Source organism: Chamaea fasciata, unplaced genomic scaffold (genome assembly GCF_029207755.1).
Source record: "Chamaea fasciata isolate MVZ Bird 193981 ecotype frontalis unplaced genomic scaffold, bChaFas1.0.hap1 SCAF_501, whole genome shotgun sequence".
NCBI lineage: Eukaryota > Metazoa > Chordata > Aves > Passeriformes > Sylviidae > Chamaea > Chamaea fasciata.
Window position 1 is genome coordinate 13,288 of NW_027094586.1, and position 23,770 is coordinate 37,057.

At 56.3% G+C, this 23,770-nt stretch overlaps 2 protein-coding genes across 4 annotated transcripts; one reads left to right on the plus strand and one right to left on the minus strand.

The window, feature by feature from the left end:
* Window positions 1-578: 578 nt before the first annotated feature.
* On the plus strand, window positions 579-23,331 carry ALDOA (aldolase, fructose-bisphosphate A). 3 transcript variants are annotated; one of them, XM_066208861.1, is made up of 11 exons: window positions 2,713-2,839; window positions 2,925-3,723; window positions 4,849-5,044; window positions 10,077-10,198; window positions 12,585-12,796; window positions 14,081-14,135; window positions 15,117-15,277; window positions 16,511-16,594; window positions 17,742-17,916; window positions 20,276-20,475; window positions 21,946-23,331. In XM_066208861.1, the coding sequence occupies exons 4-11, from the start codon at window positions 10,087-10,089 to the stop codon at window positions 22,039-22,041; spliced, it is 1,095 nt and encodes a 364-aa protein (XP_066064958.1). In that variant the 5' UTR covers window positions 2,713-2,839; window positions 2,925-3,723; window positions 4,849-5,044; window positions 10,077-10,086; the 3' UTR covers window positions 22,042-23,331. The 3 variants fall into 3 exon arrangements, with proteins under 3 accessions (XP_066064961.1, XP_066064960.1, XP_066064958.1); XM_066208864.1 differs by lacking the exons at window positions 2,713-2,839; window positions 2,925-3,723 and adding an exon at window positions 579-628; XM_066208863.1 differs by lacking the exons at window positions 2,713-2,839; window positions 2,925-3,723 and adding an exon at window positions 2,478-2,499.
* Window positions 20,568-21,203, minus strand: LOC136305585 (uncharacterized; the record flags this gene model as incomplete). Its single annotated transcript, XM_066208865.1, is given in 4 exon segments — window positions 20,568-20,760; window positions 20,792-20,952; window positions 20,954-21,070; window positions 21,072-21,203. Coding segments are annotated over 4 exon segments (603 nt in total), but the record flags the coding sequence as incomplete, so codon positions are not given.
* Window positions 23,332-23,770: the final 439 nt, after the last annotated feature.

The window sequence follows — 23,770 nt, forward strand, 5'->3', positions numbered from 1 at the left end:
CCCAACAAAGGGGCGGGCCAAAACTTGGGGACAGAAAAAAGTGGGCGGGGCCAAAATTTGGGGTACCAAAAAGGGGGCGGGACCAAAATTTGGGGTCCCAAAAAAGGGGGCGGGGCCAAAATTTGGAGTCCTAAAAATAGGAACGAGCCAAAGGGGGGAGGGGCCCCCAAAATTTGAGGGGGGGGGTCCCAAAAAAAGGGGGAGGGGCCAAATTCGGGGCTGGGAAATGGGGGGGGGGAGGGGGTAAAAAGGGCTCCCCCAAAATTTGGTGGGGGGGGAGGGGCAAAATGGGGGAGGGGGGTAAAGTGGAGGACACCCCTCCCCCCCCAAAAAAAAAAAAATCGGGGAATTGAGGGGGGGGGAGGGGCCCAAAAATTGGGGGGGGGGAGGGGGAGAGAGGGGGAGGGGTCCCCAAAAAATCGAGGGGGAAAAAAATTGGGGGGGGGGGGAGGGGCGGCCTCTTCCCCTCCCCCACCGCGCTGGCGCCGGGGTGGGGGAGGGGCGGGGCTATTTTGGGCTCCCGAAAGGTCAAAGGGGACCCGAGAAGGTCACGGGGGGAGGGGGGGAAGGCGATATAAGGGGGAGCCCCCCGGAGCCCCCCGCGCGCCGCCCCCCCGGACACCGCAGGGTGAGTGAGAGACCCCTCCCCCCCCTCCCAAAAAAAAATAAAAAAAAAAAAAATCGCCCCGAAATTTGGGGAGGGGAGAGGGGGGGAGGGTGGGCGAAAAAATGCTCCCGGGATTGTCCCCCGAAATCCCTAAAAAAAATCCTCCCCGAAAAAGCCCAAAAAAAATCCCCCCCCAAAAAATCCCGAAATTTGGGGGGGGGAGGGGTGGGAGAGTGGCCAAAAATTCCCCCCGGGATTGTCCCCAAAAAATCAAAAAAAAATCCCAAAATTTGGGGGGGGGGAGGGGTGGGAGAGTCGGTAAAATTCCCCTCGGGATTGTCCCCAAAAAATCCCCAAAAAATCCCCGAAAAATCCAAAAAAATCGCCCCCAAAAATCCCGAAATTTGGGAGGGGGAGGGGTGGGAGAGTCGGTAAAATTCCCCCCGGGATTGTCCCCAAAAAATCCCCAAAAAAATCCCCGAAAAAATCCCAAAATTTGGAGGGGGGGAGGGGGTGGGAGAATGCCCCAAAAAATCCCCCAAAATTTCTCGGGGGTTTGTCCCCAAAAAATCCCCCCAAAAATCCCAAAATTTGTGGGGGGGAGGGGTGGGAGAGTCGGTAAAATTCCCTCCGGATTGTCCCAAAAAAATCCCTCCAAAATCCCCCCCAAAAATAAAAAAAAAATTCCCAATAAATCCAAAATTTGTGGGGGGAGGGGTGGGGAGAGTCCCCCAAAATATCCCCGGGATTGTCCCCAAAAATTCCCCAAATTCCCCGGGATTGTCCCAAAGATTCCCCAAATTCCCCGGGATTATCCCCAAAGATTCCCCAAATTCCCCGGATTATCCCAAATCCTCCTCGTTCCCCAACAATCCCAAAAACCCCCCCGGGAGCCCCAAATCCAACCCCCAAATTGACCCCGGGACCCCCAAATTTGACCCCGAACCCCCAAATTTGACCCCAGGACCCCCAAATTTGACCTCGAACCCCCAAAATTTGACCTCAAACCCCCAAATTTGACCCCGGGACCCCCAAAATTGATCCTGGACCCCAAAATTGACCCCAGGACCCCCAAATTTGACCCCGGACCCCCAAAATTTGATCCTGGACCCCCAAAATTGACCCAGGCCCCCAAATTTGACCCCAGGACCCCCAACATTGACCCTGGAGCCCCAAAATTTGACTTCGAATCCCCAAAATTGACCCTACCCCCCATTGACTCACTCCCCAAATATGCCTCACCCAAATTTACCCCGGGACCCCAAAATTTACCCCAGGACCCCAAATTTGACCCTGGACCCCAAAATTTGACCCTGGACTCCAAAATTGACCCTGAATCCCCCCAGATTTGATCTCGAACCCCCAAATTTGACCCCAGGACCCCCAAAATTGACCCTGAACCCCCCAAATTTGACCCCGAACCCCCAAATTTGACCTCGGACCCCCAAATTTGACCCCGGGGCCCCCAAAATTTGAGTCCTGGACCCCCAAATTTGACCTCGAATCCCCCAAATTGACCCTGAACCCCCCAAATTTGACCCGGGACCCCCAAATTTGACCTCGAACCCCAATTTGACCCCGGACCCCCAAAATTTGACCCCGGACCCCCAAAAATCCGAACCCCCCAAATTCCCCCTCCCCCCAGAACCCCAAAACAGAGCTCTCTGAACCCCCCCAAAATCACCCCGAACCCCAAAAACCCCCCCCCGGGACATCCCCTGAACCCCAAAATTTGCCTTTTTCACCCCAAAATCTCCCCCCCCTACCCCGGTGGGGCCCACCGTGACTCAGCGCGCGGCGTTGCCCTTTTAAGGCCACGCCTACTTGGGCGTGGCTGTGGTGGCGTCACCGCTGCAAGCCACGCCCCCCGCCAGCGCCGCTGCGGAGCCCAGGTTGAAGGGGGGAAGGGGGGGGGGGGGGGGGGGGGGGGCGGAATTTTTGGGGTGAAAAAAGCGAATTTTGGGCCCGGGGCGGGAGTCGTGAGGGGAAAGGGGCCGAGCTGGGGGTGAAAGAGGCGGGATTGGGGGCGAGGGAGCGGGATCGGAGGGGGGAAAAGGCGGATTTTGGGCGGCCGGGGGACGTTTGGGGCGGTTGGAGGAAGTGAGAGGGGGGAAAAGCGCAGGTTTGGAGGGGGAAAAGAGATTTTGAGGTGAAAATCGCGAATTTTGGGGTTTGGGAGGAAATCCTGAGGTGAAAAGTGGAGAATTTGAGGTGAAAAGGGCAGAATTTGAGGTGAAAATCGCGAATTTTGGCGGTTGGGGAGGAAATCCTGAGGTGAAAAGTGGAGAATTTGAGGTAAAAAAGTCGGATTTTTGAGGTGAAAATCGTGAATTTTGGCGGTTGGGAGGAAATCCTGAGGTGAAAAGTGGAGAATTTGAGGTGAAAATCGCGAATTTTGGGGTTTGGGAGGAAATCCTGAGGTAAAAAGATCAGATTTTGAGGTGAAAATCGGGAATTTTGGGGTTTGGGAGGAAATCCTGAGGTGAAAAGGGCAGATTTTGAGGTGAAAAGTTCGAATTTTGGGGTTTGGGAGGAAATCCTGAGGTAAAAAGTGGAGAATTTGAGGTGAAAAGGGCAGAATTTGAGGTGAAAAGGGCAGATTTTGAGGTGAAAATCGCGAATTTTGGGGTTTGGGAGGAAATCCTGAGGTGAAAAGGGCAGATTTTGAGGTAAAAAACTCGGATTTTGAGGTGAAAATCGCGAATTTTGGGGTTTGGGAGGAAATCCTGAGGTGAAAAGGGCAGATTTTGAGGTGAAAATCGCGAATTTTGCGGTTTGGGAGGAAATCCTGAGGTGAAAAGTGGAGAATTTGAGGTGAAAATCGCGAATTTTGGGGTTTGGGAGGAAATCCTGAGGTGAAAAGATCAGATTTTGGGGTGAAAAGTTCGGATTTTGGGGTCTGGGGCGGATTTTGGGGGTAAAAAATGACGAGTTTTGAGGTAAAAACGCAGATTTTGGGGTGAAAATTCAGATTTTTGGGGTAAAAAATGACGAGTTTTGAGGTAAAAAATGCAGATTTTTCGGCGAAAAGCCAAATATTGTGGGGTGAAACAACGGGATTTTGGCGTCTGGCTGCAGATTTTGGGGTGAAAAAGGCGAATTTTGGGGTGAAAAAGGTGAATTTGGGGTGAAAAAGGCAAATTTTGGAGTGAAATGGTGAATTTTGGGGTGAAAAAGGCAAATTTTGGGGTGAAAAAGGCGAATTTGGGGGTGAAAAGGCAGATTTTGGGGTGAAAAAGTTGAATTTGGGGGTGAAAATGGTGCATTTTGGGGTGAAAAAGGCGAATTTGGGGCAAAAAAGGAGAAGTTTGGGGTGAAAAAGGCAAATTTCGGGGTGAAAATGGTGAATTTTGGGGTGCAAAAGGCGAATTTGGGGCAAAAAAGGCGAATTTTGGGGTGAAAAAGTCGAATTTTGGGGTGAAAAAGGCGAAGTTTGGGGTGAAAATGGTGAATTTTGGGGTGAAACAGGCAAATTTGGGGCGAAAAAGGCGAATTTGGGGCAAAAAAGGCGAATTTTGGGGTGAAAAAGTTGAATTTCGGGGTGAAAATGGTGAATTTTGGGGTGAAAAAGGCGAATTTGGGGCAAAAAAGGCGAATTTTGGGGTGAAAAAGTTGAATTTTGGGGTGAAAATGGTGAATTTTGGGGCAAAAAAGGTGAATTTTGGGGTGAAAAAGTTGAATTTCGGGGTGAAAATGGTGAATTTTGGGGCAAAAAAAGGTGAATTTTGGGGTGAAAAAGTTGAATTTCGGGGTGAAAATGGTGAATTTTGGGGTGAAAAAGGCGAATTTGGGGCAAAAAATGAGAAGTTTGGGGTGAAAAAGTCGAATTTCGGGGTGAAAAAGGCGAATCCGGGGGGTGAAAAGGTCGAAATCGTGAGAGAGGGGGGGAGGGGAAAAAGTCCAAGGGGGGGGAGGGTTCCGAACTCCATTTGGAGGGTGAAAAGTCGAACTCGGGGGCGCAAAAATCGATTTTAAAGGTGCCAAAGTCGAAATTTCGGGGCGCAAAAATCGATTTTAAAGGTGCCAAAGTCGAAATTTCGGGGCGCAAAAATCGATTTTAAAGGTGCCAAAGTCGAAATTTCGGGGCGCAAGCGGCGGATTGGCGGTGGGGGAGGGGAGGGCGACCTCTCCCTGTCCTTCCTCCTCCTCCTCCTCCTCCCGGCCGTCCCCTTGAGCCGCCCTTGGGAACATTCCCGGGATTTGGGAAACGCCCGGTGACATTCCCGGCTTCGCTCCCGCAGGTCTCGGACACTCCTCGGACACTCCGGACAATCCTCGGACACTCCGGACAATCCTCGGACACTCCGGACACTCCTCGGACACTCCGGACACTCCTCGGACACTCCGGACAATCCTCGGACACTCCGGACACTCCTCGGACACTCCGGACAATCCTCGGACACTCCGGACAATCCTCGGACACTCCTCGGACACTCAGTGAGTGACCAGCGAAAAGTCGGGGTTTGGTTTTGGGGTTTATTTTTTCTTTTCCCTCGTCCCAAAAATCCGGGTTTTGGGGTTTGTTTTTATTTCCGTAAATTTTGGGGTGTTTTTTTTTCCTTCTGAAAATCTGGAGGTTTTCGCCTCAAAATTTTGGGGTTTTCTCCTCAAAATTTGGAGGTTTTTTCGTCAAAATTTTGGGGTTTTTTCCTTCAAAGTTTTGGGGTTTTCTCCTCAAAATTTGGGGTTTTTTTCCTCAAAATTTTGGGGTTTTTTTCCTTCAAAGTTTTGGGGTTTTTTTCCTTCAAAATTTGGAGGTTTTTTCCTCAAAATTTGGCGATTTCTCCTCAAAATTTGGGGATTTTTTTCCTCAAAATTTGGGGTTTTTTCCTTCAAAATTTGGAGTTTTTTTCCTCAAAATTTTGGGGTTTTTCTCCCAAAAACTTCAGGTTTTTGCATTCAAAATTTGGGGGTTTTTCCCTCAAAATCTTGGGGTTTTTTTCTTAATTTTGGGGTTTGTTTTTTTGGTTTTTGTTTTGGTTTGGGGTTTTTTTTTTTTCCTTTCCCTCGTCCCAAAAATCCGGGTTTTGGGTTTTTTTCCTGCGAATTTTTGGGGTTTTTTTTTTTCCTTCTGAAAATCTGGAGGTTTTCGCCTCAAAATTTGGGGGTTTTTTCCTCAAAATTTGGGGGTTTTTTTCTCAAAATTTGGGGCTTTTTTCCTCAAAATTTGGGGGTTTTTTCCTCAAAATTTGGGGTTTTTTCCTCAAAATTTGGGGGTTTTTTTCTCAAAATTTTGGGGTTTTCTCCTGAAAATTTGGGGGTTTTCTCCTCAAAATTTTGGGGTTTTTTCCTCAAAATTTGGAGGTTTTTTCCTCAAAATTTGGGGGTTTTTTCCTCAAAATTTGGGGGTTTTTTTTCCTCAAAATTTGGGGGTTTTTCTCCTCAAAATTTGGGGGTTTTTTCCTCAAAATTTGGGGCTTTTTTCCTCAAAATTTGGGGGTTTTTTCCTCAAAATTTGGGGTTTTTTCCTCAAAATTTGGGGGTTTTTTTCTCAAAATTTTGGGGTTTTCTCCTGAAAATTTGGGGGTTTTCTCCTCAAAATTTTGGGGTTTTTTCCTCAAAATTTGGAGGTTTTTTCCTCAAAATTTGGGGGTTTTTTCCTCAAAATTTGGGGGTTTTTTTCTCAAAATTTGGGGGTTTCTCCTCAAAATTTGGGTTTTTTTTCCTTCAAAGTTTTGGGGTTTTTTTCCTTCAAAATTTGGAGGTTTTTTCCTCAAAATTTGGCGATTTCTCCTCAAAATTTGGGGGTTTTTCCCTCAAAATCTTGGGGTTTTTTTCTTAATTTTGGGGTTTGTTTTTTTGGTTTTTGTTTTTGTTTTGGGTTGTTTTTTTTTCCTTTCCCTCGTCCCAAAAATCCGGGTTTTGGTTTTTTTTCCTGCGAATTTTTGGGGTTTTTTTTTCCTTCTGAAAATCTGGAAGTTTTCGCCTCAAAATTTGGGGGTTTTTTCCTCAAAATTTGTGGGGTTTTCTCCTCAAAATTTGGGGTTTTTTTTCCTCAAAATTTGGGGGTTTTTTCCTCAAAATTTGGGGGTTTTTTTCCTCAAAATTTTGGGGTTTTTCCCTCAAAAAGTTGAGATTTTTACCTTCAAAATTTGGGGGTTTTTTCCTCAAAATTTAGGGTTTTCTCCTCAAAATTTTGGGGGTTTTCTCCTCAAAATTTGGGGGTTTTTTTCCTCAAAATTTGGGGGTTTTTCCCTTCAAAGTTTTGGGGTTTTTTTCCTTCAAAATTTGGAGGTTTTTTCCTCAAAATTTGGGGTTTTCTCCTCAAAATTTGGGGGTTTTTTCCCTCAAAAACTTGAGATTTTTACCTTCAAAATTTGGGGTTTTTTCCTCAAAATTTTGGGGTTTTTCTCTCAAAAACTTCAGGTTTTTACATTCCAAATTTGGGGTTTTTTCCCTTCAAAATTTTGGGGTTTTTTCCTCAAAATTTGGGGTTTTTCCCTCAAAATCTTGGGGTTTTTTTCTTAATTTTGCCGTTTGTTTTTTTGGTTTTTGTTTTGGGTTTTTTTCCTTTCCCTCGTCCCAAAAATCCGGGTTTGGGTTTTTTTTTTCCTCCACGAATTTTTGGGGTTTTTTTTTCCTTCCAAAAATCTGGAGGTTTTTGCCTCAAAATTTGGGGGTTTTTCCTCAAAATTTTGGGTTTTTTCCTCAAAATTTGGGGGTTTTGCCTCAAAATTTTGGGTTTTTTTTCCTCAAAATTCGGGGGTTTTTTTCCACAAAATTTTGGGGTTTTTTCCTCAAAGTCTTGGGATTTTTCCCTAAAAATCTTGGAGTTTTTTCTCTAAAAATTTTGGGGTTTTCCCCTCAAAATTTCGGGGCTCTTCTCAAAATCCGGTTGGGTTTTGTTGTTTGGTTTTTTTTTTTCCTCAAAATCCTGAGATTTTCCCCCAAAATTTTAATTTTTTCTCCTCCAAATCCTGAGATTTTCCCCCAAATTTTTGATTTTTTTCCCTCCAATTTCTGGGATTTTTCCCAAAATTTGGGGTTCTCCTCCCCCCGGTGTCCCCAGTTCACTCCCAGTGCTCCCAGTTCAATCCCAGTCCCCTCCCAGTGCCCCCAGTCCTTATCAGTGCCCTCCTTATCTGCTCCCAGTTCCCTCCCAGTGACCTCTGATCCCTCCCAGTCCACTCCCAGTTCACTCCCAGTTCACTCCCAGTTCACTCCCAGTTCACTCCCAGTTCACTCCCAGGTCATTCCCAGTCCCTCCCAGTTCACTCCCAGTGCTCCCAGTTCACTCCCAGTCCACTCCCAGTTCACTCCCAGTTCAATCCCAGTGCTCCCAGTTCAATCCCAGTTCATTCCCAGTGCTCCCAGTGACCTCTGATCCTTCCCAGTCCACTCCCAGTTCATTCCCAGTTCACTCCCAGTGCCCCCAGTTCACTCCCAGGTTATTCCCAGTGCTCCCAGTATCCCCCAGTCCCTCCCACTGCTCCCAGTTCACTCCCAGTGCCCCCAGTCCACTTCCAGTCCCCTCCCAGTTCATTCCCAGTGCTCCCAGTGACCTCTAAACCTTCCCAGTCCCTCCCAGTTCATTCCCAGTTCACTCCCAGTTCATTCCCAGTTCACTCCCAGTGCTTCCAGTTCACTCCCAGTTCATTCCCAGTGCTCCCAGTTCACTCCCAGTTCTCCCAGTGCCCCCAGTTCACTCCCAGTGCTCCCAGTTCAATCCCAGTTCCCTCCCAGTGACCTCTAAACCTTCCCAGTCCCTCCCAGTTCATTCCCAGTTCCCCCAGTTCACTCCCAGTTCACTCCCAGTGCTCCCAGTATCCCCCAGTCCCTCCCAGTGTCCCCAGTTCATTCCCAGTCCCTCCCAGTTCATTCCTGGTTCCCCCAGTTCACTCCCAGTGCTCCCAGTCGCCTCCCAGTTCACTCCCAGTTCATTCCCAGTGCTCCCAGTCCCTCCCAGTTCATTCCCAGTGCCCCCAATTCACTCCCAGTGCTCCCAGTCCCTCCCAGTTCATTCCCAGTGCCCCCAGTTCATTCCCAGTGCCCCCAGTTCACTCCCAGTGCTCCTAGTCCCCTCCCAGTTCACTCCCAGTGCTCCTAGTCCCCTCCCAGTTCATTCCCAGTGCCCCCAGTTCACTCCCAGTGCTCCCAGTTCACTCCCAGTTCATTCCCAGTCCCCCTCCCAGTTCACTCCCAGTTCACTCCCACTGCTCCCCCAGTTCATTCCCAGTCCCTCCCAGTTCACTCCCAGTTCATTCCCAGTTCACTCCCAGTTCACTCCCAGTTCATTCCCAGTGCCCCCAGTCCACTCCCAGTCCACTCCCAGTTCACTCCCAGTTCATTCCCAGTGCCCCCAGTCCACTCCCAGTCCACTCCCAGTTCACTCCCAGTTCAATCCCAGTGCTCCCAGTTCAATCCCAGTCCACTCCCAGTTCACTCCCAGTTCACTCCCAGTCCCCTCCCAGTTCATTCCCAGTGCCCCCAGTGACCTCTAAACCTTCCCAGTCCACTCCCAGTTCAATCCCAGTTCACTTCCAGTCACTCCCAGTTCATTCCCAGTGACCTCTGATCCTTCCCAGTTCACTCCCAGTCCCTCCCGCTGCCTGTCAAACCCCTCCCAGTCCCTCCCAGTATATCCCAGTATCTTCCCAGTCCCTCCCAGTAGAACCCAGTCCCCTCCTTGTCCTGTCCCAGTCCCCTCCCACTCTCTCCCAGTATAGTGCAATTCTCTCCCAGTCCCTTCCCAGTATATCCCAGTATCCCCCAGTCCCCTCCCAGTATATCCCAGTATAGCGCAATTCTCTCCCAGTCCCCTCCCAGTCCCCTCCCAGTATCTCCCAGTTCCCTCCCAGTATAACCCAGTCCCCTCCCAGTTCCCTCCCAGTCCTCTCCCAGTATATCCCAGTATCCCCCAGTGCCCACCCAGTATCCCCCAGTATCTCCCAGTCCCCTCAGTATATCCCAGTATCCCCCAGTGCCCACCCAGTATATCCCAGTATCTCCCAGTCCCCTCCCAGTATATCCCAGTATCCCCCAGTGCCCACCCAGTATATCCCAGTATCTCCCAGTTCCCTCCCAATCCCTTCCCAGTTTGTCCCAGCTGGTCCCAGTCCCCTCCCAGTTCCCCCCAGTCCCCTCCCAGTTCCCCCCAGTCCCCTCCCAGTTCCCCCCAGTTCCCTCCCAGTTCCCCCCAGTTCCCTCCCAGTTCCCCCCAGTCCCCTCCCAGTTCCCTCCCAGTTCCCCCCAGTCCCCTCCCAGTCCCCTCCCAGTTACCCCCAGTCCCCTCCCAGTTCCCTCCCAGTTCCCCCCAGTCCCCTCCCAGTCCCCTCCCAGTTCCCCCCAGTCCCCTCCCAGTTCCCTCCCAGTTCCCCCCAGTCCCCTCCCAGTTCCTCCCAGTATCTCCCAGTCCCCTCCCAGTTTCTCCCAGTCCCCTCCCTCCCCTTTCCACGCCCTCCATGACGTCACCCCCACCACGTCACGTCTGACGTCACTCCCCCTCCCCCGGGGCTGCCATTCCCCTCAGCGACCACAAGATGTCGCCGCCCGTGCCCGCGCTGAGCCCGGAGCAGAAACAGGAACTGGCGGCGATCGCGCAGCGCATCGTGAGCCCGGGCAAGGGGATCCTGGCCGCCGATGAGTCCACTGGTTTGTACTGGTTTATACTGGTTTATACTGGGGTGGACTGGGTATACTGGGTTATACTGGGTATACTGGGTTATACTGGGTTATACTGGTTATACTGGGTTATACTGGGTTATACTGGGGCCATAGCCCAGCGCATCGTGAGCCCGGGCAAGGGGATCCTGGCCGCCGATGAGTCCACTGGTTTGTACTGGTTTATACTGGTTTGGACTGGGGTGGACTGGGTATACTGGGTATACTGGGTATACTGGGTTATACTGGGTTATACTGGGTTATACTGGGTTATACTGGGGCCATAGCCCAGCGCATCGTGAGCCCGGGCAAGGGGATCCTGGCCGCCGATGAGTCCACTGGTTTGTACTGGTTTATACTGGTTTATACTGGGGTGGACTGGGTATACTGGGTATACTGGGTTATACTGGGTTACACTGGGTTATACTGGGTTATACTGGGTTATACTGGGTTATACTGGGTTATACTGGGGCCATAGCCCAGCGCATCGTGAGCCCGGGCAAGGGGATCCTGGCCGCCGATGAGTCCACTGGTTTGTACTGGTTTATACTGGTTTGGACTGGGGTGGACTGGGTATACTGGGTATACTGGGTATACTGGGTTATACTGGGTTATACTGGGTTATACTGGGTTATACTGGGGCCATAGTCCAGCGCATCGTGAGCCCGGGCAAGGGGATCCTGGCCGCCGATGAGTCCACTGGTTTGTACTGGTTTATACTGGTTTATACTGGGGTGGACTGGGTATACTGGGTATACTGGGTTATACTGGGTTATACTGGGTTATACTGGGGCCATAGCCCAGCGCATCGTGAGCCCGGGCAAGGGGATCCTGGCCGCCGATGAGTCCACTGGTTTGTACTGGTTTATACTGGTTTGGACTGGTTTATACTGGTTTGCACTGGTTTATACTGGTTTGTACTGGTTTATACTGGGGTGGACTGGGTATACTGGGTTATACTGGGTTATACTGGTTTGGAATGGGTTATACTGGTTATACTGGGTTATACTGGGTTATACTGGGGTATACTCGGTTATACTGGTCTAACTGGTCCATACTGGTCCATACCAGTTTATGCTGGTCCATATTGGTCCATACTGGTTTATACTGGTCCGTACTGGTCCAGACTGGTTTCTACTGGCCCATCCTGGTCCATACCGGTTTATACTGGTCCATACTGGTCCATACTGGTCCATCCTGGTCCATACCGGTTTATACTGATCCATAGTGGTCCATGCTGGTCCATACTGGTTTATACTGGTCCATAGTGGTCCATACTGGTCCATCTTGGTTCACACCAGTTTATACTGGCCTATACTGGTTTATACTGGTCCATACCGGTTTATACCGGTCCATACTCTCCATACCGCTCCATACTGGTTTATACTGGTCCATACCGGTTTATACTGTTTCATACCGGTCCATATTGGTCCATACTGGTTTATACTGGTCCATACCGGTCCATACCGGTTTATACCGGTCCATACTGGTCCATACCGGTCCATACTGGTCCATACTGGTCCATACCCGTTTATACTGTTTCATACTGGTCCATCCTGGTCCATCCCGGTTTACACTGGTCCATCCCGGTTTATACTGGTCCATACCGGCCCGTCCCGGCCCATCCCGGTTTACACTGGTCCATACTGGTCCATACTGGTCCATACTGGTCCATCCTGGTCCATCCCGGTTTACACTGGTCCATCCTGGTTTATACTGGTCCATACCGGTCCATCCCGGCCCATCCCGGTTTACACTGGTCCATACTGGTCCATACTGGTCCATACCGGTCCATACTGGTCCATATCGGTCCATCCTAGTCCATATTGGTCCATACCAGTTTACACTGGTCCATCCCGGTTTACACTGGTCCATACTGGTCCATACCGGTCCATACTGGTCCATCCCGGTCCATCCCGGCCCATCCCGGTTTACACTGGTCCATACTGGTCCATACTGGTCCATACTGGTCCATCCCGGTCCATCCCGGCCCATCCCGGTTTACACTGGTCCATACTGGTCCACACTGGTCCATACCGGTCCATACTGGTCCGTATCGGTCCATCCTAGTCCATATTGGTCCATACCAGTTTATACTGGCCCATCCCGGTTTACACTGGTCCATACTGGTCCATACTGGTCCATATCGGTCCATCCTAGTCCATATTGGTCCATACCAGTTTATACCGGCCCATCCCGGTTTACACTGGTCCATACTGGTCCATACTGGTCCATCTCGGTCCATCCTAGTCCATATTGGTCCATACCAGTTTATACTGGTCCATACTGGTCCATACTGGTCCATACCGGTCCATGCCGGCCCGTCCCGGCCCATCCCGGTTTACACTGGCCCCGCCCCGCCCTGCCCCGCCCCCAGGCAGCATCGCCAAGCGGCTGAGCTCGGTGGGCGCCGAGAACACGGAGGAGAACCGGCGCTGGTACCGGCAGCTGCTCTTCACGGCCGACAAGCGCGTGGAGCCGTGCCTCGGCGGCGTCATCCTCTTCCACGAGACCATGTACCAGAAGGCCGACGACGGCCGCCCCTTCCCGCAGGTCATCCGCGACAAGGGGGCGCTGGTCGGCATCAAGGTGGGCGCGCCGCCGCCTCGCGGGCGTCGGGGGACGTTGGGGACGCCTCGGGGACCTTGGGGACGCTTTGGGGACACCTTGGGGACATTGGGGACACCTTGGGGACATTGGGGACGCCTCGGGGACATTGGGGATGCTTTGGGGGCGTTGGGGACGCATTGGGGACACCTTGGAGACATTGGGGACGCCTCGGGGACATTGGGGACGCCTCGGGGGCGTTGGGGGCACTGGGGGACGCCTCGGGGGCGTTGGGGGATGTTGGGGACACCTCGGGGACCTTGGGGACACCTTGGGGACACCTCGGGGACATTGGGGACACCTCGGGGACGTTGGGAATGCTTTGGGGACATTGGGGATGTTGGGGACACCTTGGGAACCTCAGGGACACCTTGGGGACACTTTGGGGACATCTTGGGGACACCTCGGGGACACCTCGGGGACGTTGGGGACACCTCGGGGACATTGGGGACACCTCGGGGGCGTTGGGGACATTGGAGACACCTCGGGGACGTTGGGGATGTTGGGGACACCTCGGGGACGTTGGGGACGCTTTGGGGACATTGGGGACGTTGGGGACACCTTAGGGACCTTGGGGACACCTTGGGGACCTCAGGGGCATCTTGGGGACACCCTGGGGACACCTTAGGACATTGGGGATGCGTTGGGGACCTTGGGGACATTGGGGACACCCTGGGGACCTTGGGGGGCTTTAGGACATTTGGGGACGTTGGGGACATTTTGGGGGTGGGGGTTGCTGCGTTGACCCAGCTGGGTGACCCCGGGGTGGGGACGTGGAGGGGACACGGGGCGGGGTGGCCTTGGTGGCCCTGGTGGCCTTGGTGGCCTTGGTGGCCTTGGTGGCCCTGGTGGCCTTGGTGGCCCTGGTGACCTTGGTGACCTTGGTGGCCTTGGTGGCCCTGGTGGCCATGGTGACCTTGGTGGCCTTGGTGGCCCTGGTGGCCTTGGTGGCCTTGGTGGCCTTGGTGGCCCTGGTGGCCTTGGTGGCCCTGGTGACCTTGGTGACCTTGGTGGCCTTGGTGGCCCTGGTGACCTTGGTGGCCTTGGTGGCCTTGGTGGCCCTGGTGGCCTTGGTGGCCCTGGTGACCTTGGTGGCCTTGGTGGCCTTGGTGGCCATGGTGGCCTTGGTGGCCATGGTGGCCATGGTGACCTTGGTGGCCTTGGTGGCCTTGGTGACCTTGGTGGCCTTGGTGGCCATGGTGGCCATGGTGGCCCTGGTGGCCCCGGTGGCCGTGGTGACGTGTGTGACATGTGCGTGTCCCGCAGGTGGACAAGGGCGTGGTGCCCCTGGCCGGCACCAACGGCGAGACCACGACCCAGGGTGAGCGGCCGTCCCTGTGTCACCGCGCTGTCCCCAATGTCACCGCGCTGTCCCCGATGTCACCACCGTGTCCCTGACGTCACAGCCACATCCCCGATGTCACCGCAGTGTCCCCGATGTCACCGTGGTGTCTCTGTCCTTGTCACGGCTGAGTCCCTGTTGTCCCCGATGCCCCCACAATGTCCCCAGTGCTCCCAGTGTCCCCAGTGTCCCCAGTGTCCCCAGTGTCCCCAGTGTCCCCACAATGTCCTCAGTGTCCTCAGTGTCCCCAATGTCCCCAATGTCCCCAATGTCCCCCGTTTCCCCGCTGTCCCCAGCGGTGTCCCCACAATGTCCCCAGTGTCCCCAGTGTCCCCAATGTCCCCAGTGTCCCCGATGTCCCCACAATGTTCCCAGTGTCCCCAGTGTCCCCAATGTCCCCAGTGTCCCCGCTGTCCCCAATGTCCTCAATGTCCCAGTGTCCCCAGTGTCCCAGTGTCCCCACTGTCCCCATGGTGTCCCCGCAGTCCCCACGGTGCCCCCAGTGTCCCCGCTGTCCCCACGCTGTCCCCATGGTGTCCCCACGGTGTCCCCAGTGTCCCCGCTGTCCCCACGGTGTCCCCACGGTGTCCCCGCTGTCCCCACGGTGTCCCCGTGTCCCCGCTGTCCCCACGCTGTCCCCACGGTGTCCCCAGTGTCCCCACGGTGTCCCCACGGTGTCCCCACGGTGTCCCCACGGTGTCCCCGCTGTCCCCGCTGTCCCCCCGTGTCCCCGCTGTCCCCCCGTGTCCCCCGTGTCCCCACGGTGTCCCCACGGTGTCCCCACGGTGTCCCCACGGTGTCCCCGCTGTCCCCCCGTGTCCCCGCTGTCCCCGCGGTGTCCCCACGGTGTCCCCACGGTGTCCCCACGGTGTCCCCACGGTGTCCCCCCGTGTCCCCGCTGTCCCCACGGTGTCCCCCGTGTCCCCCCGTGTCCCCACGGTGTCCCCGCGGTGTCCGCAGGGCTGGACGGCCTCATGGAGCGCTGCGCGCAGTACAAGAAGGACGGCGCGGACTTTGCCAAGTGGCGCTGCGTGCTCAAGATCTCGGCGCACACGCCCACGCCGCTGGCCGTCATGGAGAACGCCAACGTGCTGGCCCGCTACGCCAGCATCTGCCAGCAGGTGGGCGCCGCGGGCCGGGGCCCCGCCACCGTCACCTGGGGACACCGCGGGTCACCTGCGGTCACCTGGGGACACCACGGGTCACCACGGGTCACCACGGGTCACCTGCGGTCACCATGGGTCACCTGGGGACACCGCGGGTCACCTGCGGTCACCACGGGTCACCCGGGGTCACCACGGGTCACCACGGAGTCATCTGGGGTCACCACGGGTCACCTGGGGTCACCACGGGGTCACCACGGGGTCACCACGGGGTCACCACAGAGTCACCTGCGGTCACCTGGGGACACCACGGGGTCACCTGGGGTCATCTGGGGACACCACGGGGACACCACGGGGTCACCACGGGGTCACCACGGAGTCACCTGCGGTCACCTGGGGACACCACGGGTCACCTGGGGTCACCATGAGGTCACCATGGGGTCACCATGGGCTCACCTGGCCTTGCCGGGCCTCGCCTGGGGTCACCACGGGGTCACCTGGGGTCACCACGGGTCACCTGGGGTCACCTGGGGTCACCACAGGGTCACCACGGGGTCACCTGGCCTCGCCTGGGCTCACCTGGTGTCCCCTGGTGTCCCCACGGGGTCACCGGGGGGTCGGCAGGGCGCGGGGAGGGGTTGGTTGATTGGGGGAGGGGTGACAGCGAGAGCTGGGCCTGGGGGGCTTTGAGCGAGTTTGGTGACACTTGGTGACACCTAGAGAGGCCTTGGTGGCACTCAGAGAAGGTTTGGTGTCACCTGGGCAGGGTTTGGTGTCACCTGGACAGGGTTTGGTGGCACCTGGACAGGGTTTGGTGGCGCTTGGTGTCACCTGGGCAGGGTTTGGTGACACCTGGGCAGGGTTTGGTGGCACCTGGACAGGGTTTGGTGGCACCTGGACAGGGTTTGGTGGCGCTTGGTGTCACCTGGGCAGGGTTTGGTGACACCTGGGCAGGGTTTGGTGACACCTGGGCAGGGTTTGGTGGCACTTGGTGACATCTGGAGAGGGTTTGGTGTCACCTGGGCAGGGTTTGGTGGCACCTGGGCAGGGTTTGGTGGCACCTGGGCGGGGTTTGGTGTCACCTGGGCGGGGTTTGGTGTCACCTGGGCGGGCTTTGGTGTCACCTGGGCGGGGTTTGGTGTCACCTGGGCGGGGTTTGGTGACACCTGGGCGGGGTTTGGTGTCACCTGGGCAGGGTTTGGTGGCACCTGGGCAGGGTTTGGTGCCCCTGACGTGTCCCCGTGTCCCCAGAACGGCATTGTCCCCATCGTGGAGCCCGAGATCCTGCCGGACGGTGACCACGACCTCAAGACCTGCCAGTACGTCACCGAGAAGGTGAGGCCACCTCGGGCTGTCCCCGAGTGTCCCCGAGTGTCCCCAGGGCCGTCCCGCGGCCCTGGCGGGAACGGTGACACCGGGAGGTGACACCTGGGCGGGGTTTGGTGACACCTGGGCGGGGTTTGGTGACACCTGGGCAGGGTTTGCTGAGACCTGGGCGGGGTTTGGTGACACCTGGGCGGGCTTTGGTGTCACCTGGGCGGAGTTTGGTGTCACCTAGATGGGTTTGGTGATACCTGGGCGGGGTTTGGTGTCACCTGGGTGGGTTTGGTGTCACCTGGATGGGTTTGGTGACACCTGGGCGGGGTTTGGTGACACCTGGGCAGGGTTTGGTGACACTTGGTGTCACCTGGGTGGAGTTTGGTGTCACCTGGATGTGGTTTGGTGACACCTGGGCAGGGTTTGCTGAGACCTGGGCGGGGTTTGGTGTCACCTGGGCGGGCTTTGGTGACACCTGGGTGGGGTTTGGTGTCACCTAGATGGGTTTGGTGTCACCTGGGTGGAGTTTGGTGACTCCTGGGCGGGGTTTGCTGACACCTGGGCGGGGTTTGGTGTCACCTGGGCGGGCTTTGGTGACACCTGGGCGGGATTTGGTGACACCTGGATGGCTTTGGTGACACCTGGGCGGGCTTTGGTGACACCTGGGCGGGGTTTGGTGACACCTGGGTGGGGTTTGCTGATACCTGGGCGGGGTTTGGTGTCACCTGGATGGGTTTGGTGACACCTGGGCGGGGTTTGGTGTCACCTGGGCGGAGTTTGGTGACACCTGGGCGGGGTTTGGTGTCACCTGGATGGGTTTGGTGACACCTGGGCGGGGTTTGGTGTCACCTGGATGGGTTTGGTGACACCTGGGCGGGGTTTGGTGTCACCTGGGTGGGGTTTGGTGACACCTGGGTGGGGTTTGGTGTCACCTAGATGGGTTTGGTGTCACCTGGGTGGAGTTTGGTGTCACCTGGGCGGAGTTTGGTGACTCCTGGGCGGGGTTTGGTGACACCTGGGCGGGGTTTGGTGTCACCTGGGTGGAGTTTGGTGTCACCTGGGCGGGCTTTGGTGACACCTGGGCGGGGTTTGGTGACACCTGGATGGCATTTGCTGGCACCTGCTGTGTCCCCCGGTGTCCCCAAGTGTCCCCCGGTGTCCCCAGGTGCTGGCGGCGGTGTACAAGGCGCTCAGCGACCACCACGTCTACCTGGAGGGGACGCTGCTGAAGCCCAACATGGTGACGGCGGGACACGCCTGCGCCACCAAGTACAGCCCCGAGGAGATCGCCATGGCCACCGTCACCGCGCTCCGGAGGACGGTGCCACCCGCCGTGCCAGGTCGGTGTCACCTGTGTCATTGTCACCTCTGTGTCACCGTGTGCGTGTCACCTGTGTGTGTGTGTCACCTGTGTGTGTGTCACTGTGTGTGTGTCAGTGTCACTGTCACTGTGTGTGCCGTGGTCACCGTCACCGCGCTCCGGAGGACGGTGCCACCCGCCGTGCCAGGTCGGTGTCACCTGTGTCACCTGTGTGTGTGTCAGTGTGTGTGTCACTGTCACCTCTGTGTCAGTGTCACTGTGATCTGCGTCACCCGTGTGTCACTGTGCGTGTCGCTGTCACTGCGTGTGTTACTGTCACTGTCACCGTGTGTCACCGTCACTGTGTGCGTGTCACCATGTGTCACCGTGTGCGTGTCACCGTCACTGTGTGTCACAGTCACTGTGCGTGTCCCTGTCTCTGTCACCGTCACTGCGTGTGTGTCACCGTCACCGTGTGTCACTGTCACCATGTGTCACTGTGTGCGTGTCACCGTGTGCATGTCACTGTCACTGTGTGCATGTCACTGTCACTGTCTGTGTGTCACCGTCACTGTGCGTGTCACCGTGTGCCACCGCGTGTCACTGTGTGTGTGTCACCGTGTGTCACCGTCACTGTGCGTGTCACCGCGTGTCACTGCGTGTCACCGTATGTGTGTCACCGTCACTGTATGTGTGTCACCGTCACCGTGTGCGTGCCACCGTCACTGTACGTGTGTCACCGTCACTGTACGTGTGTCACCGTCACCGTGTGTGTGCCACCGTCACTGTACGTGTGTCACCGTCACTGTATGTGTGTCACCGTCACTGTATGTGTGTCACCGTCACCGTGTGCGTGCCACCGTCACTGTACGTGTGTCACCGTCACTGTACGTGTGTCACCGTCACCGTGTGTGTGTCACCGTCACTGTGTGTCACTGTCACCATGTGTCACTGTATGTGTGTCACCGTCACCGTGTGCGTGCCACCGTCACTGTACGTGTGTCACCGTCACTGTACATGTGTCACCGTCACTGTACGTGTGTCACCGTCACCGTGTGTGTGTCACCGTCACTGTGTGTCACTGTCACCATGTGTCACTGTATGTGTGTCACTGTCACCGTGTGCGTGCCACCGTCACTGTATGTGTGTCACCGTCACTGTATGTGTGTCACTGTCACCGTGTGCGTGCCACCGTCACTGTACGTGTGTCACCGTCACTGTACGTGTGTCACCGTCACTGTATGTGTGTCACCGTCACTGTACGTGTGCCACCGTCACTGTACGTGTGTCACCGTCACCGTGTGTGTGTCACCGTCACTGTACGTGTGTCACCGTCACTGTACGTGTGTCACCGTCACCGTGTGTGTGCCACCGTCACTGTACGTGTGTCACCGTCACTGTACGTGTGTCACCGTCACCGTGTGTGTGTCACCGTCACTGTATGTGTGTCACCGTCACTGTACGTGTGTCACCGTCACTGTACGTGTGTCACCGTCACTGTACGTGTGTCACCGTCACTGTACGTGTGTCACCGTCACCGTGTGTGTGTCACCGTCACTGTACGTGTGTCACTGTCACCGTGTGCGTGCCACCGTCACTGTACGTGTGTCACCGTCACTGTACGTGTGTCACCGTCACTGTACGTGTGTCACCGTCACTGTATGTGCGTCACCGTCACTGTACGTGTGCCACCGTCACTGTATGTGTGTCACCATCACTGTATGTGTGTCACCGTCACTGTACGTGTGTCACCGTCACTGTACGTGTGTCACCGTCACCGTGTGTGTGTCACCGTCACCGTGTGTGTGTCACCGTCACCGTGTGTGTGTCACCGTCACTGTATGTGTGTCACCGTCACTGTACGTGTGTCACCGTCACTGTACGTGTGTCACCGTCACTGTACGTGTGTCACCGTCACTGTACGTGTGTCACCGTCACTGTATGTGCGTCACCGTCACTGTACGTGTGCCACCGTCACTGTATGTGTGTCACCATCACTGTATGTGTGTCACCGTCACTGTACGTGTGTCACCGTCACTGTACGTGTGTCACCGTCACCGTGTGTGTGTCACCGTCACCGTGTGTGTGTCACCGTCACTGTATGTGTGTCACCGTCACTGTACGTGTGTCACCGTCACTGTATGTGTGTCACCGTCACTGTACGTGTGTCACCGTCACTGTACGTGTGTCACCGTCACCGTGTGTGTGTCACCGTCACCGTGTGTGTGTCACCGTCACTGTATGTGTGTCACCGTCACTGTACGTGTGTCACCGTCACTGTACGTGTGTCACCGTCACTGTACGTGCGTCACCGTCACCGTGCGCGTCACCGCGTGCCACCGCGTGCCACCGTCCCGGGGCGCGCGCCGCTGACGGCGCCGCGGCCGTGTCGCCGGCAGGCATCACCTTCCTGTCGGGCGGCCAGAGCGAGGAGGAGGCCTCGGTGAACCTCAACGCCATCAACCGCTGCCCGCTGGGCCGGCCCTGGGCTCTGACCTTCTCCTACGGCCGCGCCCTGCAGGCCTCGGCCCTCAAGGCCTGGGCCGGCAAGAAGGACAACACCAAGGCCGCCCAGGAGGAGTTCGTCAAGAGGGCGCTGGTGGGTGGCCCCGGGGACACTGGGGACACTGGGGACACCGGGGACAGCCTGGGGACAGACTGGGGACATTGGGGACACTGGGGACACTGGGGACAGCCTGGGGACACTGGGGACACTGGGGACACTGGGGACACTGGGGACACTGGGGACACCGGGGACACTGGGGACACTGGGGACACTGGGGACACTGGGGACACTGGGGACAGCCTGGGACAGCCTGGGGACACTGGGGACACTGGGGACGGCCTGGGACAGCCTGGGGACACACTGGGGACACTGGGGACACTGGGGACAGCCTGGGACAGCCTGGGGACACTGGGGACAGCCTGGGGACACTGGGGACACTGGGGACACTGGGGACAGCCTGGGGACACTGGGGACAGCCTGGGGACACTGGGGACAGCCTGGGGACACTGGGGACACTGGGGACACCGAGGACACCGGGGACACCGGGGACACCGGGGACAGCCTGGGGACAGCCTGGGGACACTGGGGACACTGGGGACACTGGGGACAGCCTGGGGACACCGGGGACACTGGGGACACTGGGGACAGCCTGGGGACACTGGGGACACTGGGGACACTGGGGACACTGGGGACAGCCTGGGGACACTGGGGACACTGGGGACACTGGGGACACTGGGGACAGCCTGGGGACACTGGGGACAGCCTGGGGACACTGGGGACACTGGGGACACTGGGGACAGCCTGGGGACACTGGGGACACTGGGGACAGCCTGGGGACACTGGGGACACTGGGGACACTGGGGACAGCCTGGGGACAGCCTGGGGACAGCCTGGGGACACTGGGGACAGCCTGGGGACACTGGGGACAGCCTGGGGACACTGGGGACACTGGGGACACTGGGGACAGCCTGGGGACACCGGGGACACTGGGGACACTGGGGACACTGGGGACAGCCTGGGGACACTGGGGACAGCCTGGGGACACTGGGGACACTGGGGACACTGGGGACAGCCTGGGGACAGCCTGGGGACACTCTGGGGACACTTTGGGGACCTTGGGGACGTTGGGACCCGGTGGGAGTGACAGGGGATGAGTTGGGAGTTGACACGTGGGGACACAGGGACGTGAAATGGGGCTGGGTGGGCCCCAGGGGACCTTGGGGACACTTTGGGGACTTTGGGGACACCCTGGGGACACACTGGGGACAGCTGGGGACACCCTGGGGACCTTGGGACACCCTGGGGACACTTTGGGGACACTTTGAGGACACTTTGGGGACCTTGGGACACCCTGGGGACACCTTGGGGACGTTGGGACCCGGTGGGAGTGACGGGGGACGGGGTTGGGAGGTGACACGTGGGGACACAGGGACAGGGTGGCCCGGGCGGTCACTGGGGACCTTGGGGACCCTCGTGTCCCCCGATGTCCCCCGATGTCCCCCGATGTCCCCAATGTCCCCGATGTCCCCCCCGGTGTCCCCAATGTCCCCCCGGTGTCCCCAGGCCAACTCGCTGGCGTGTCAGGGCAAGTACACGCCCAGCGGCGCGGCGGGCGCGGCCGCCAGCGAGTCGCTGTTCGTGTCCAACCACGCCTACTGACCCCGGAGTGACCCCCGAGGGACCGCCCACTGACCCCCGAGGGACCGCCCACTGACCCCGGAGTGACCCCCGAGGGACCGCACCCATGGTCACCCCTGGTCACCCCTGGTCACTGACCACCTGTGACCACCAGTGACCACCAACTGACCACCCGTGGTCATCACTGACCACCAGTGACCATCACCGACCATCACTGACCATCAGTGACCATTGGTGGCCATTATTGACCACCAGTGACCACCAGTGACCATCAGTGACCATCACTGACCATCAGTGACCATTGGTGGCCATTATTGACCACCAGTGACCACCAGTGACCATCAGTGACCACCAGTGACCATTGGTGGCCATTATTGACCACCAGTGACCACCAGTGACCATCAGTGACCACCTGTGGTCATCACTGACCACCAGTGCCCATCACTGACCATCACTGACCATCAGTGACCATTGGTGGCCATTGCTGACCACCACTGATCACCAGTGACCGTCACTGACCACCAGTGACCACCAGTGATCACCAACTGACCACCCGTGGTCATCACTGACCACCTGAGAGCACCAGTGACCACCTGTGGTCATCACTGACCACCAGTGACCATCACCGACCATCACTGACCATCAGTGACCATTGGTGGCCATTATTGACCACCAGTGACCACCAGTGACCATCACTGACCACCTGTGACCACCAGTGACCACCAGTGACCATTGGTGGCCATTACTGACCATTTCTGACCATCACTGACCACCTGTGGTCATCACCGACCATCTCTGACCATCACTGACTGTCACTGACCACCTGTGACCACCAGTGACCATCTCTGACCGTCACTGACCACCTGTGAGCGTCGCTGACCACCAGTGACCATTGGTGGCCATTACTGACCACCTGTGGTCATCACTGACCATCAGTGACCACCTCTGACCATCTCTGACCGTCACTGACCACCTGTGACCACCAGTGACCATCAGTGACCACCAGTCACCACCAGTGACCATCAGTGACCACCTGTGGTCCTCACTGACCATTGGTGACCACCAGTGACCACCAGTGACCATCAGTGACCACCAGTGACCACCAGTGACCATCACTGACCATCACTGACCATCTCTGACCATTGGTGACCACCACTGACCACTGGTGACCATGAGTGACCATCACTGACCACCTGTGGTCCTCACTGACCATCACTGACCACCGGTGACCACGAGTGACCACTGGTGACCCCCGCTGACCGTGGGTGACCTTTGCCCTCCCCTCCCCCTCAATAAAAGGTCGCGGTTCAACCCCGGAGGTTCCCGTGGAATTTTTGGGCGGGAAAATTTGGGGAAATTTTGGGAATTTTGGGGGAAATTTTGGGAATTTGGGGAATTTTGGGGAAATTTTGGGAATTTGGGGGAAATTTTGGGAATTCTGGGAATTTTGGGATGTTTCAATCCAAGTTTGGAGGTTTTGGGGGAATTTTGGCACCAAAATTTGGGGAAATTTGGGATTTTTTTTGAATTTTGGGAACGTTTCAATCCAAATTTTGGGGGTTTTGGCGCCAGAATTTGGGGATTTTGGGGATTTTTTGGGAATTTTGGGATGTTTCAATCCAAATTTTGGAGGTTTTGGCACCGAAATTTTCGGGGTTTGGGGAATTTTAGGGATTTGGGGGGGATTTTTCCGCAAATTTGGGATTTTTCGGGATTTTTTGGGGGGATGTTTCACCCCAAATTCGGGGGG

Excerpts from the sequence above, each read along its gene's own strand:
- ALDOA (XM_066208864.1), top strand. The coding sequence starts at position 10,087 with ATGTCGCCGCCCGTGCCCGCGCTGAGCCCGGAGCAGAAACAGGAACTG. Across the intron at positions 14,136-15,116 it reads CGGCGAGACCACGACCCAGG|GGCTGGACGGCCTCATGGAG; the intron begins GTGAGCGGCCGT and ends CGGTGTCCGCAG. Across the intron at positions 15,278-16,510 it reads ACGCCAGCATCTGCCAGCAG|AACGGCATTGTCCCCATCGT; the intron begins GTGGGCGCCGCG and ends CCGTGTCCCCAG.